Below are 15528 nucleotides of genomic sequence, written 5' to 3'. Positions count from 1 at the left end.
GGATGGTTGGGTTCTGGTAGGGCCCTCTTCCTGGTTTGCAAGAAGCTGCCTTCTGGCTGTATCTTCGCATGGTAGAGAGATAATCTCTCTTGTGTCTCCTCTTCTACAGACACTAATGTCATCAGGAAGCCTTCCACCCTCCTGACCTAATTACTTCTCAAGGGCCCCATCTTCAAATACCATCACATCAGGCACCAGGGCTTCAATTTATGAATGTTGTGGGGTCACAAAACATTCAACCCATAGCAGATGATAACTGGCCCAAGAGTATGTAGCAGATGGTGGTAGGGCTTGGACTTGAACCCCAGTTAGTCAGACCTCAGGGCCAAGGCTCATTTTCCTGAGTCCATAATAGCTTGTTCAGTAAAAGGGCAAGGCTGGGGCACCTGGGTTGCTCAGTTGGTTGGGATCTGATCCCAAGGTCCTGGCATTGAGCCCTGCATCAGGCTCCCTGCTCAGCAGGGAGTCTGCTTTTCCCTCTCCCTCCGCCTGCCAATCTGCTACTTGTGTTCTCTCCCTATCTCCCTCCATCAAATAAATAAATAAATATATTTTTAAAAAGAAAAACAGAAGGAAAAAAAAAAAAAGGCAAAGCCTGTGACCTTCCAGACCCGTCATGCTCTAAAATTCAATATTATAATTCTGCTGAATCCCTAAATCCTGATTAGGTCAGCTACTCTCTGAATTTTGTTTATATCTTTCAAATAATGCTAGCCCTCTGAGGTAATGATGTCTGCTCTGTACAAAACTTAACACATTTCAGACTCTCGACAAATATTAAAGAGCAGGCCAGACAAGTGGCATCTCTGGTTTTTCGTTTTTCGAAAGAACTAATGCACATTCGATCTCTGAGGGTCAGTTCACTCCTACTCTGAATCTAAGCGCTCACTTAGAGCCAAAATGGTGGGAGGAATTTTTTTGTGTTTACACAACAGAATTGCCAAAGCTAATTACTAATGGATATGTATGAGCGTCTGAGAAAGGGAATGTTAGCTTATGCATTCCAAAAGCAATTTAGTCTTGGGGTGCCTGGGTGACTCAGTGGGTTAAATGCTCTGCCTTCGGCTCAGGTCATGATCCCAGGGTCCTGGGATCGAGCCCCGCATAGGGCTCTCTGCTCCGCAGAGAGCCTGCTTTCTCCTCTCTCTCTGCCTGCTTATCTGCCTACTTGTGATCTGTGAAATAAGTAAAATCTTTTTTTTTTTTTAAAAAAGGCAATTTAGTCTTTCTAGGTAAATCCTTCCCTAAAAATGATATCCATGTTGGATTATCCCAAATACTTGATTATTTACCGCAAGGAGATCTTGGTAATATCTTATTTTAGGGACGCTCAGCTATGGTTTAATCCTACATCCGCATGCTATCCACATGTGTGAAAGGAACATTTCTCATAAAGACAATCCGCTTAGAAATATGCACCCCTTTTTCCTAGAGTTCTTCTTTGGGCAGTAATTTCTGAAGTTCGGGAGGTAATACCCGGCCTCTTCCTTTTTCGCTTCACCCTTGTGACTTACCGATCTGTGTAATCATCACCCTGCCTTCCTGTTTGTTTTGTTTCGTTTTAAATTTAGAATTTTTCTTAAATAATGGCTCCAGAAACTCTCAAAATTACCTAATTAATAGTAACACTTTGCAAATAACAAAGAGCCTTTCCCCAGCTAGATGATTCGGTTAGTTAGAGCAGCGTGCTAATAATTAGACCATGGCCGCGGGTTTGGGCTCTGGCGAAGGTGTAGCCAGGGTCTCGGGAAGGACTAGGAGAGAATGTGGATGGCAGGACAGAGAGCCATCCTCGCTAGAAGGAAAACAGTGTTGCAACTGGGTAACATCATGGTGGGCGGACAGCATATCGTAAACAAAACAAAACAAAAACAAAAACAAAGGGGGAAGGGAGGAAAAGAGGCAGGAAGGAAGGACTAGAAGGAAGGACTAGAAAGAAGGAAGGCAGAAGGAGGGAAAGAGGGCAGGCAATTATTTAATTGTCGACAAGTTCATGGAGACAAATAGTAAAGGAAGAATAACCGAAGGAACCGGAATCTGACGCATGGCATGACCTTTAATCAGGGCTCTTCTTCCTAGCAGGCTGTGAAGCAGCTTTGTCTTTACCTGCTCAATGGATCCCACAATGCTGATGCACTGCTTTAATTTGGGAAGGCTTTCTCTGGAGACACATGTCTTTTCCAGCTCTAAGTATGAAGTGCTCCCAAGTGTGGCGTTCTCTGTGACAGATGTACTACAGTGATGCTTTAGCTGACTCCAAACCCATAGCTTCCCCGTGCCTGAGTGGTCTAGTTGATGTCCAAGAGTGTGTTTCCTTTGAGAACAGGTCTTTACCGGAATATCACCCAAGAAGGTAGGGAGGTATAATCCCTTTGTTCTGAAATGGCCACGGTTAAATTCTGGAAGGCCACTCCCAGGCCAGGGCTATTCTTTCCAAAGATCTGCAAGGCATTTGCTGCTGTACATGGATGCCCTAAGCCTATGCCTTTGGAAGGCACTGCCTGAGAGAGACCTGAGAGCCCTCTCCTTTCAAAATCTTCTCCCAAGGTTGCTCCATTTTCATTGTTGGCCCCAATTCCACAGGAGTCTGTGTAAAGATAAGGAATTTCAAAACGATTGTCACAGCTCCAAGGAAACCAGGTTCCCCGGCAGACCTCCCGTCTGGAGCTGCACTTCTTAGTGAAATCTCAGGGTCTTGTCAACAGGATCCAACACGTGACTAGCAGGACCAGCCAGCGGCAGACATGTCCATCGGTGATGACTGTACGTGTCTGTACCTCACTCATGAAGTCTGGTCATTCTACTCAATTCTAATTCTCAATTTCTAATTCTCTGAATTCTAATCATGATGGGAAGCCACCATCAGACTCCATTCTTGAGGGAGACAGAAATGCAGCCCACGGGCCATTTCTGGTGGGACACGTGCCGCTTATCTTCCACCAGCTGTGGCTCCTGATGTTTGCTACAGGAGGCATTACTTCTCCAATTTTCTTGCCCATCCACAGGAAGGAACTAGTCCTCATCCACCAGACAGTTTGCATCCTCTCTTGGTGCCTTGAGAAGATCAGAAAGGGTGAGAGTCTTGGCAAGAAGGCTTTTTTCATCATTCCTATGCCTATAACAATTCTGAAGAGTAGGAAAAAGCTCAATGCTGTTGGAAGTAAGCCTCTAACATTCAGGAAATTCCCCCTCTTGGACTTAACACTTGCTTTTCCACATTTCTACTTGAGATGACAGTCTAACTATTCCACAGCCTGGAGCCTGACAAAAGAAAAAGAATTTGAGGGTTTTCTTTTCTTTATCTAAAAAAAAATAATAAATTGTGATTATTTACTGTCCTTTCATTGTAAATCATCTCTCAGCTTACTTTTCTTTTAGATAGCTTTCTGTCTTGAATTTGTTAATGAATGTCAGTTAATACTTGTTTAATAAAGACAAAGCATGAACAATCGAACAGTAATACTCAATACAGTCCTGTGGCACAGTAGTTGTTGATTAATTACTTGGGTCCTTTTCTTTGAGTTCTCTGAAAACTCTTCAAAATGCAGAGAGTAATACAATCCTACAATTTGGTAAAGATAGGCTTATACATCTGTAAATGCTGACATATTGAAGACAATCTGTTCCTTAAATCCCTAAGCAAGAAGCGATCAACACAGTAAATTGATACCTGCCCTACAGAAGTGAAGGGAGGGTGTGAAACATCTATGCCCTCCACATACCCCAGACCATTAGGAATATTTGGACCAATGGGGCAGAGTGTCTATTTTTCTAGTGCAAGAAGTTTCAGTGATGAAATGTAGTGATTTCACATTGACACAGATATAAGACAATTTCCATCTCTTTTTTGTTTAAGGGATATGTGAGACCTATATTGTTGTTGTCATCCAAATCTCTTCTGATTTTATTTTTTTTAATTTTTTATTTCTTTTCAGCGTAACAGTATTCATTGTTTTTGCACCGCACCCAGTGCTCCATGCAATCCGTGCCCTCTCTAATACCCACCACCTGGTTTCCCCAACCTCACCCCCCACTTCAAAACCCTCAGATTGTTTTTCAGAGTCCATAGTCTCTCATAAGTCACACTTATTCCATTCTGTTTCATGCAGAAAAGTACAAGGAAGAAAACTGCCCATCATCCCATTCTTAGAGAACCTTCTTGACATTTAAAAATAAATGAAATGTTTCTATGCCTTAAAATTTCAGTCATAGAAGCAAAATGAAAAAGCCAATGCTTCTTTAGTTTTATTCATTATGAGATTTCAGATTCTCTCTACCTGGGGACAACTTCAGGTATGTCTCCTAAGAAGACACCAGATTTAAGAATAAAAGAACAGGGACGCCTGGGTGGCTCAGTGGGTTAAGCCTCTGCCTTCGGCTCAGGTCATGATTCCAGGGTCCTGGGATCGAGTCCCACATCAGGCTCTCTGCTCAGCAGGGGGCCTGCTTCCCTTCCTCTCTCTCTGCCTGCCTCTCTGCCTACTTGTGATTTCCCTCTGTCAAATAAATAAATAAAATCTTAAAAAAAAAAAGAATAAAAGAATATATGTCAAGAGAAACCTAGAGAATGGCAAGGGTGATCACACACAATATAATGCTCCTTGTAAAAATCACTCTTGGATATTAACAAAAGGTTAATGGAAATGCTGGAAACTGATGGCCTCTTAGAATAGATAGACAGCGTTGATGAGTATATCTGAAGTTATCATACAGACTGCAAAGAAAGATTTCACCATTTTTCAAGACTGGTGGATAACTTACGAATGAATGAGAAGACAATGACATGTTTCCGTACATGCATGTGTAAAAAGTTGATCACAGAGATTATGGGGTCAGCTGACCATAGCAGAGTAAACTTTTATATGATCAGTTTCCTTGAGCGATTTTATAATACTTTTATAGAAAAGATAATAGCTTTGAGTGACCTCTAAGCTATTCTTCTGGTGATGAGTGTCATGATATATACTAGCCAGACTTCCCAATTATGCCATGTATGTAAGTCAAAACTGGGATACATATTTTCCCAGCATCGGGTAATAAATGACAATGTGATAGTGCCTGTCTTGACCACTCATTTAAAATAGATTGCAATCCTATTTCATCTCTTGTGACACTTTTCTTTCACAGATCGTGAAAGTCACAACACCTTCGAGAACTGTGAAATCACCATGGGATTATGACTTTTTTATTTATAATGGTATCATAGACAAGGAAGCCCCAGACTTCTTAGCATTCAAGGAACATTTTAATTTATCTTGGGGAAGTATTTTTTCTCTCTTGGAACACATCGAGAAGTTTCTTAGGGACTATGCAATACCAGAAGTTAAAATAAAAGGGAACAATTTGGTAGCCTTCCTTCCAGAGTTTGAGCTGAAGAATAAACTTACCAGATACAACTTTCTCACACTGTTAGAGAACCCACTTCATATCCAGATGATGTTAAATCTTCCGGGGCAAAGGTACAAGGGCCAAGATGGAAGGTCAGAGGCTGCCAACAAGATCCAAGCCACATGGAAATGCTTCAGAGCAAGAAAATTATTCCTCTTGTATCGCCAGCAGAAGTGGGCATCAGGTGTGATTTCCATTGCGTGGCTCTTACATTGCCACAAGACCCGAGTGAAGAAGATCCTGAAGGAATCACGTGAGAGACACCTGGAGAATTTCCGTATTCGAGCCAAGGTACACAAGGCTGCCAGCTGTTAAGGCAGACCTCTTTTTCTAAACATTTCTTGCTTGAGCGAATGCAATAAGTTGTCTCTTTATCTTCCCTTTCTCTCTCCAGCTACCCTCCTCGTCAACCTCTCTTGTCTTCCACTCTTCTCCACGTAGGATGCATAAGCCCTACATGTGTTTGTACATCATATTTTAGCCCTAATCAGGAATCTGGCTTTTGCACCTGCAAAATCTATTGCAATTTTTTCTATAGAAAAAAAAGTTCCTTCACTTTGACTACGGCCGTTCTGTCGGAAAATCAATGTTTTAACCGCACTACCTTTTCTCCCTATATATACCTTCTGGCACTTTAATTTGCTTGGAAAAAAAATCCTCTTGTCTACATTGCTGTCACCACTTTGTCAGAAAGTATTTAAGTTTGCAGACAGCCTTTTAATTAGTGCTCACAATTTCATTTATGTTTGCTTTCTCTTTTTTTCATTCATATTCTGTTAATTAAGTGAGCTGCCTCTAATCTTCCCCTGCCAGTAGCATCATGTAGCCACCTAATTAAATTAATTGGGGAAGATGTTTTAAGTATGTAATTAAATCAATTAATATAATTTATGCCTGGCTTAACTGTACAGTGGAAAAACAGCTGAAGTTTGACTAGATGAATCCACTACAGCTTCCTGTCACTGATCAATGCTCTTCTTGATTTTTAGCATCTGGCAGCCAACTGGAATCGCATCAGGACCTCCAGGAGGACTATTATCCATATCCCATCATTAGGTATAACACTTTTGCCTGCAAATCTATCAGCAACCTCTATTACCCACCACATTATGGCTCCTTGATTGAGTTCAAGGAAGGCCCCTTGTTTTATTCAAATTGGTCTCGGCAGGAAAATGTTCTCGACATGATGAGAGTAATAACACAGGGCCCTCGCTCGAAACGGCGTTTAATTTGGGGATTAAGCAAATAAAGTCATTATGTGGGGGCTGCTATTCAGTGGAGAGGTGATTTGCTGTAATTCGCTTTCATCTGTATGAAATGAACTAAAAAGTTGTATTTTTTCCCCCTGAAATAACAGATAATGTTTTCGATCTTCTTTAATGATAGAAGAACACAGGCTTGCGTGTGTTGTTGCTGTTACGCCAATAAGCCAGGATATTGCTTGTACACTGTTTTTAATCAAATGTGCAGTCAAAATGATAAGCTACATTCTCTGAAATTATTTAGTTCTAATTACGAGCAGATGGGATGCTTTATTTGCACCTAGGGCGCCTGAGCAAAAGGAAATGCTGTGTGAACAAGAATAATTAAGAAGTTGAATAGTGTTTTTTGCGCTTAAATAATCTGCAGTTTCATGTTAATTAGCACTAATGTAATTATTTAATTACATTTATGAATTGGGGAACTTAAAAGCTGTTGTCTGCAACACAGTAGTAAAATAGGTATGCCAAAATGACATTGGGGATTTTGGAAGTCTGCCCCGGAAGTTCCTCTGAAACATGAGCTGCTGTCAAAATATGTGGGTGTGTTTGCTTGCTTAATTTGTTTCGTTTTGTTTTGCTTTTTAATCTACCTAGTGTGCTAAAAATTTCCTTGGTGAGACCAAATTTCCCAAGCTGACTTGGTAGTTTTGACAAACAGCAAAACTCATCAAATCTTCATATTACATACTGGCTCTTTGTTAAGGCTTTTAAAGGAGAGCAACGCATTAAGCGATCTATCGTAATAGAATTCTTGATTGTGTCCGTCCATGAGTATACATGTTTGTGTCTTCATGCAAAGTATAGAACATAACACCTTTAAACAGTAATATGAAAAAAAACAACATTAAAATTACTATATATATAATTATCTTTTACATTGGTAAAATAGTAGTAGTAATAAAGTAATGTGAACTTTCCTCGAAACTAGAGCGCTTACGGAAAAGTTAAAAAACCTGTCAGAGCTGCGTAGAGCCTTTTAGTTTGGGTATTTTTATAGCTCACAGAACAAATTAGTTCCTTCTTAGGATGTAAGTGAGGTAAGACAGATCTGAATTTCATTCCAACTTGGGCTTTTGTTTTGGTGGGACTAGTTTTGCACACAAAATTAGTTCACACTCAGAAATTGCACTTGTAATTGATTACAACCAGAGAGGCTAATTGCAGACACAATTAACAGACTTGAGTCCCTTGGAATAAGGTGCAGGAGCCTTTTGCTTCTGCAACTAATTGTGGCCCTGAGCTGGTATTACGTGGGAAATTTTGTTTCGTGTTCTCTATTTCATTCAAAGCTAGAAATAGAACAAGACCCCCCACTTTGCAATGTTGACAACACCAAGGTATCACAGGCACAATTTCCACAAACTCCTTCTTTCCACCTGTCACCCTTCAAAACCTCAGTGCAGTCAGCTGTGCAGAACAGTCTGATAGAAAAGAGCCTTTGTCCAAAGAGGTAAAATTTTGAAAATAACAGTAATCTAAACTGGGTAATAAAAAATAATTTTAAATGAAAATGTTTTAAGATTCCAAAAAGGTTTGTTGGATTTAGATTAGGTAGAAAAAATAACCTGGGTCAAAAACTAGAATTGTAGGGGCATCTGGATGGCTCAGTCATTAAGCATCTGGCTTCAGTTCAGATGATGATCCCAGGGTTCTGGGATTGAGCCCCACATCGGGCTCCCAGATCAGAGGGGTGCATGTTCTGTCTCTGTCAAATAAATAAATAAAAAGGAGGAAAAAACTAGAATTGCATTATTTTAGATCTGATATTAAAACTAACTTTCTTCTAGAATACATATTCTCGGTTTAAATAAACACGTAATAAATCTGAAAGTCTTCCCTATTATAGTAATTTTTGTTTGTTAACAATGTAATAACCCATTTTAAAGAAAAATTGCTAATCATGTATCTTCCAAGAGATAAGACTAAGCATATATATTTTTCTCAACTGATCATTTAAAAAGTCCAATTACACATTTTCGCAAGGGAACAATACGTGGGCTCTGATGAAATAGTGTTTGTTTCTATAATCTATGCTTTAGGTTTTATAAAAAGACCTGTGGCTATTAAATTAATTTTAGGTTTAAATACGTTAACCTGTCACCTCATGTTTATTCCACAGACATAATGCTCAAACCATAACTTTCTCTTAAAAAATGATTACGGTATACCTTTCTTGTATGCACCACTTTTTCTGTGAATTCTTGAAGATTTTAGGTAGACACAACGTGGCTACTTTGTCTCCTGCATTAGGGACTTACCTACACAATTCATGAAAACGAAAGTAGATAAAAGCAAAGCCCTTTTTTTCTCTAAAAACATGTTCCCCCCCACCCCAATCTATTCAACATAGTAATTTTATTTTCAGAGTTGAGAGGGATTCACTAATCAAAATCAGTCGGTAGGCCTATAAGGTTCAGGGAGGCATTTAATGCAAATTACAGCCTTGTCCTCTTTTTCTCTTTCTGCAGGAGATTTGCAATCAATTCTGGTGTAGAATTAGCCCTAGAAATAATTACACCATGTCGCTAGCCAATTAGGGCTGCACTAACTTGTTTGAACCCTAAAAATGAAAGATTAGTAGTGATAACTGTGCACTCTGTTGCAGTTATACGTATTTGGTTCTTTGTTTATGCAGTTTTGCACACACGAGAATAATTGCATTCTCCAAACTGACGATCACGTAAAGGACCACAGTAACATTTTCCGTAATGTCTTTGACCACAAAATATTTATCATGTATTTTCAAGTCCATGGCTTGATAATATGAACATTAAGACAATTACCCATTGCAGAGTAACCTCTCTGAAAGGAGGAATTATACAACTTGATTGGCTGTTACGCATTTGGGGTAGTATTCCTAGATGTAAAAAGTTTTAGCTATTTTTAACAAACAGGAGAGGTGGGATGCTGTTAACTGTTCAAAGGAATGGATCAGCCTTGTAATTTCATAAGATGATAAAAAAAAAACTCATCTTTTCCAGAGTATATAGGATAATCTCTTAATTGGATATTAGCTATTTTTATCATTTTTATTAATGAAATAGAATAACATAACAAAATAATCTACTACAGTTCATAGCAGGAATAGAATACTAGGATCTATTTTAAGCAAAATCTATCCGTCAAATAAGAAAGAACTGCAACAAAGAATCCTAATTCCTCAAGAAAAATCAGAAGTCTAAATAAAACCTAGGAACTAATTCTGCTTCCAGTTTCTTTGGCCAAGTTATTTCCTCCCCTTTTAATTTAACCCCTGTGCTTCTTTATTACAGTGCGTCATTTGGTGCTACACTTAAACTCAGTGGCATTTTAAAATATATTGACATTAAATGAGATGGGCCAAGTCTGGGACTCTGAGGCCGTGAGCAGGTACATGAAGCACTGCCAGCCAATTAAACCCCCAGCGATGAGTTTCCTCTCTCACTTCTCATCCTCTTTTAAAATAAAAATAAGGAATTATTGAGGTGGGATCTTCTCTTTTCTCCATGTAATATTTTATCTTATTGCCAATTGATTTCAGGGCTAAAAAGAATCTATATAGTTCAGCTTCATTTTTTTCCCCCTCTGTGCATTACTTCAGCAAATTATCCTTGGAGCAAACACCATTAATGGGTTCCAAGATACTCCCTTCCATAAAGCTATGGATTCTGCTGTTGTGAGTGTTATGAAAAAACAACACTTTTCTGCTGCTCTGGACTGCCATGGAGGCCTTAAAGATAGGAAAACTTACTTTTGTGTACAACTGACCCTATCCCAAATGTTCATGAGACAGCAGCTCCTTAACTCCCCTCCCTTCTTTGGAAAGATAAGAACCAGATGTCACCTCCCTTTGTGAACAGGGGCAGGGTCGAGGACCACAGCCAAGAATGTTATCTCTGAAATCACATTCTTACTCTGCCAAGCAGACTGACATCTTTCTACTTCCTCATTTTTGAGTTGTCAACTCAAATACACAATAGACTTTGTTCTCAGAGCTAAGACATCGGGACTCTTAAGAGCTAAGACATTAGGACTTCCAGTCAATTCTTCATGGTCTTCAGCACGTATTTTGGCAAGCAGCTATGGAATCCACAGTTTAGCTATGGCATTGCTACACTAGATCCCTGAGAGTGATGGACGGCCAAGATCTCCCAGACATAGATCTCCAAAACTATACCCATCCTTTGAGATCAGAAACAAAGTGCACTTAAACTTTCCAATTCCTGCACAGCCTGAAATAAAATGAAAACACACTGTAGTCATTGATGTTATATTCATCCAAGTTATTCAAGTCAACACTCCTTCATCTGTTAGACCAGAGTTGGCCCCATGACCCTGTATTAAATTACACAGTTGGCCTTGAGCTATCTAATGTTGCCCCATGAAGTACAGAAGCAGCATTAAACACCAGCTCACGAGCTTTTCATGAAATGGATTAGTATTAGGATATAGTATAAAAAGAGTCTTGCATATGCTAAGATCAAACTATACTTTGTCATCACTTTCATTGTCATAAAAAATACTAAAATGTTTGTTCAGCAGTTCTCAGACTTACAAATATAACAACTACAGAGAACTCTAATAAGCATTATTTCCATAGGTTATATCTATCAATATATACAATATTAGAAACTAAAACTGAGAAACTTTAAAAAATATTTACTTTACTTAAAAACAACAACAATGGGGCACCTGGGTGGCTCAGTTGGTTAAGTGTCAGCCTTAAGGTCGGGTCATGATCCCCAGGTCCTGGGATCCAGTCCCCCATTAGGATCCCCGCTCATCAGGGAGCCTGCTTCTCCCTCTCCTGCTCCCCTGCTTATACTCTCTCTTTGTTAAATAAATAAAATAAAATCTAAAATAACAACGATAAATCTGCCAATGTAACATAAATAACATATTTTTGCTAAAAAAATTAATTTTTCCAAACAAAAAAATTTAATGAAAAGAGTTGCGTTGGTTTACAAGTTTGCAAATCTCTTAATAGAACATGGTTGGATTCTCATATCTATTTCTGTATTCAGTCTGTTGCAATATGTTGTTTTGATTGAAGCATATGAAGAAAACCTGGCCCTACACAGATAATATTTGGAAAAGGGAAGACTGTTTCATACATTTTATAGCATTTACAGACAATTGTGTATAATTCCTTGGTTTTATACCAAAACTCAACAGTGGATGGGAATTATTATGTTAGCTACAATGTGGAATTTGCAATCCTATCAATAATTTTTTTTTGCATTTTATGAAAAAGTCAACTATCATCTTAATATTATTTTGGAAATAGTTTTGACCTTCCAGACTCCCTGAAAGGGTCTCGGGACCTTTCCCAGTCTCTAGACCATGCTTTGAGAATCACTGGCCTTAGCTGCATACAATGCTGGGCTGGCTGCTGATAACGCCACTGATGAAAAGTTCCAACAAGAGTTCCAACAAGAGAAAAGCTCCAACAAAACTCTCTCTTTTTAAGATTTATTTATTAGAGAGAGTGTGTGTGAGTGGAGGGAGGGAGAAAATCCCAAGCAGTCTCCCCAAGGAGTGCGTGTAGGGCCCAAAGCAGAGCTCGAGCTCACAACCCTGAGATCACGACCTGAGCTGACACCAAGAGTTGGGCGCTTAACTGACTGCACCACCCAGGCAACCCAAGTCTTCGCTCTTTCCAGAACCACACAGAATCCATTTGGCCAGTTTAGTTTGGGAATGTTTTCAACAGTCAACAAACACTTAAGCTCCTCCTATGTTTTTTGCATCCACATCACAAAATTCCCTAATCCCTATCTGCCAATCCCCCCCCCAAACAATGCTCAGTTTTATTTTCATCAGACCGGCACTGGGTATACTATCTACACACATAAAGAACTCAGATAGGTATCTCTCGTACTTTATCTTAATATTTTATCTCAGTAGCTTGTGCTTTCGCAGTTGTACAAGTAATTAAAGCCTGGGTATAATCATAATGCCTCGATCACATTTATCTGATGACTGCAGTATGCTGACAGGTCAATTGTGACATATGTCACACGCTCCCTGAAAAATTTCTATGATTAGAGTACCAAAGTTGGCTAACATTAACTTTTTTATGAATTGGAGTAATTCAAGATCGCCTCTATAACAATGTCACTTGGCTCAGCTTGTTTCCGTCCAGTATGCTTTTGTGAATGGAAGAGAAAGGGAAGGAGTGACTGACAGCTACTGCTATTGTCACCCGGTGTCAGCCCCTTAGGAGTGTGTGATGCATGTGACTATCACACAGCACATGTTTCAAAATGGGGAAAAGGTTGAGAACTACTGAGACCTGGTTGACGATCTTAGGCCAGGTGATCAGAGAAATGACAACTACTTGGTAACCAGAAGTCCACGGTGAACCTCTTCTCTGCTATTTAGGTACCCTGTAAGCAATAGGACTAGGGGACAAAAGGAACTAGAAATAAGCACAGGGTGATGAGCAGTCTGTTGCAGAATATGGGCTCTAACACAACAGCAGGGGCGTGTCACATACCAGCCCCAAGGAGGCACAGTTGCTGAGCATGGCCTTGCTCGTGGGTTTCTGGGGTTTCTGGAAGGAAAAGCCAATCCCAGCAGAGCTAGTTTCCCGGGGGCAAAGAGGCAATTCACATCGTCTGATAGGAGTTTGCATGGGAGTGGAGGTAGGGCTGAGAGAGGCGACAAATGCAGAGATGAAGGTGGAGGAATGATAACCAGTAACCACTGGGGAGTAGCGTTGGTTTGGCAGAACACCAAAGGTAGTTGGATCACTTCACAGAGGCATCTCTCAGGCATCCTTCCTTTAATGTGAAGCAGAGATGATAACATTTTAAGAAACGACAGAATACTATCAAAGGAGAAATATTTTCCCATGTGACGGGGATGACCATAAGGAAAACAGTTGGGTCGCTCTCTCAAGTGATAAGGAAGAAAGAGTGCCCCTTTATGCCAGTGCTGTTTTCTTCTAGGCTGATGAAGACCTAGAAAAAGCCACAAGTCCCACTCACCATTTTTTAAATTCCCACAAGTTCTTCAGATCAGAGAACCCATTCTATAAAAGTTGAAAAGAGAAGATGGAAGGTAGGCATTGTATCTATTTTCTATCGCCCTTTAACAAGTTCCCACAAGCTTAGTGGCTTACACAACAAAAATGTATTACCTTAGAGCAATAATTCTGTTGTACAGAAGTCTGAGAGGGGCTCAAATCAAGGGGTCAGCAGGATTGCCCTCCTTTCCAGAAGTTCTAGGGGAGGAATCCTTTCTTTACCCCTCCCAGGTTCTAGAAGCTGCCCACAAAGGCATGAATGAAGAGAGCCGTTGACCCCCTTTCTCCATCTTTAGAGCCAGCAACAAGCATCTCTCTGTGCCTTTCTTTTATGGTGACACCTTCTCTAACTCTCTCCTCTCCTGCCTCCCTCTTCCACTTTTAAGGACTATCATTAGACTGGGTCTAGACAAATAACCCAAGATAATCCCCCTATTTTAAGGGCAGCCTATAAGCAACCTTAATTCCATTTGCAACTTTATTTTCCCTTTGCCATGTAACCTAAGGTATTTGCAGGTTGCAGGGATGAGGACATGGGCATCTTTGGAGGGCCATTATTCTGCCTGCTGCAACAACTGGAAATAAAAGTGAGAAAAGAAGCAGAGACTCTTTGTCCCTTCTGGAATTCTCTGCTCACATTTATCGAGGCTTGCTTCTCTCTTCTTTGATGCAACCACATTTATGCAAGGGGTAACTACGTCCTATCTGAACTGTATAGTAATTTGTAGGTTTATGTGATCTTGGACAAGAGACAAGGCACTTACTCTGGTTTTTCTCATCTTCAGCATGACAGGTTGAAGTAGAATGTGTCTCAAAGCTCCCCCGTGTTTCTAGCTGACCTTTGAAGTACCTGTGTCTCTATAGATTATATTTGGAAGTATGATAGTGCATTGCCACTAGGCAGATCTGCTGAGTTCTCCAAGGCCACAACATCCTTGCTGATAGCTTATGTTCAAGTCACTGTTGGATTTAATGTATGCACTGCCAGCACAGATGAGCGTCTTTTCATCTGGGTGTCAACACATACTTTTTTGGGTATACGAAACATAATAAATCTGACTTTAAAAAAAAAATTGACTCTCGGGGCGCCTGGGTGGCTCAGTGGGTTAAGCCGCTGCCTTTGGCTCAGGTTGTGATCCCAGGGTCCTGGGATCAAGCCCCGCATCGGGCTCTCTGCTCAGCCGGGAGCCTGCTTCCTTCTCTCTCTCTCTGCCTGCCTCTCTGCCTGCTTGTGATCTCTCTCTGTCAAACGAATAGATAAAATCTTTAAAAAAAAAATTGACTCCCACTTCTGCTCTGCTGACGGCAACATTCACTGCATTGTATCTTGTCCATGTAGAATGGTCTGTTGCTTGTCACAGGATTTGCTGTTGTTAGGGGCTTTGGAAGCACATATACCCCATAACATTAAAATACCTTATGTTTGCACAGTACTTTACAGTTTACAAAATGTCTTTGTATCTGTTACTTCGTGTGATCTTCTATAACAGTGTTCTGAGATTGCTAACATTCAGTTCTTTGAAATGGGTGTATTTGTAGGGTTAACCAAGTAACCAGTTCTATCATAATTCTGCATAGACATTTCATATGCATCCTTGATCAGTGGTAACAGAGGTACCAAGTAATTTGTTGGAAAACTGACCCCCAGCACTTGACTGAAACACAGACTTACTCAACATGCAGCAACAAAGTGATCAGACATCCTTTATATTTTAAATTGGACATCATCTTAATGAGACATCTCTCCCACCGCCTTTTATCTTTACTTTTGAAAGGAAATGCATCCGTGGAACGTTTTCTGGCATTTTTCTTAATCATACTTTATTCTTTAGACATTTTTCCTGCCTTCTTATAGTTTGGATATAGAAG

General features: G+C 40.1%; 1 protein-coding gene across 10 annotated transcripts in view; it reads left to right on the top strand.

The window, feature by feature from the left end:
* The window catches only part of IQCH (IQ motif containing H), a 191303-nt gene that overhangs the window by 84990 nt on the left and 90785 nt on the right, over positions 1 to 15528 (top strand). For 9 of the 10 annotated variants that reach the window (XM_082736986.1, XM_082736985.1, XM_082736980.1 and 6 more), the window contains 2 exons: positions 5128 to 5679; positions 6378 to 6444. In XM_082736986.1, coding sequence (XP_082593112.1) covers positions 5128 to 5679; positions 6378 to 6444 — 619 coding nt within the window. Of the gene's footprint in view, positions 1 to 5127; positions 5680 to 6377; positions 6445 to 15528 lie in introns of those variants that run through there. The other variant, XM_082736981.1, reaches the window with a different exon arrangement.

This window comes from Mustela nivalis, assembly GCF_964662115.1.
Source record: "Mustela nivalis genome assembly, chromosome: 6".
Lineage (NCBI taxonomy): Eukaryota > Metazoa > Chordata > Mammalia > Carnivora > Mustelidae > Mustela > Mustela nivalis.
This window is presented reverse-complemented; position numbering and strand designations above follow the sequence as displayed.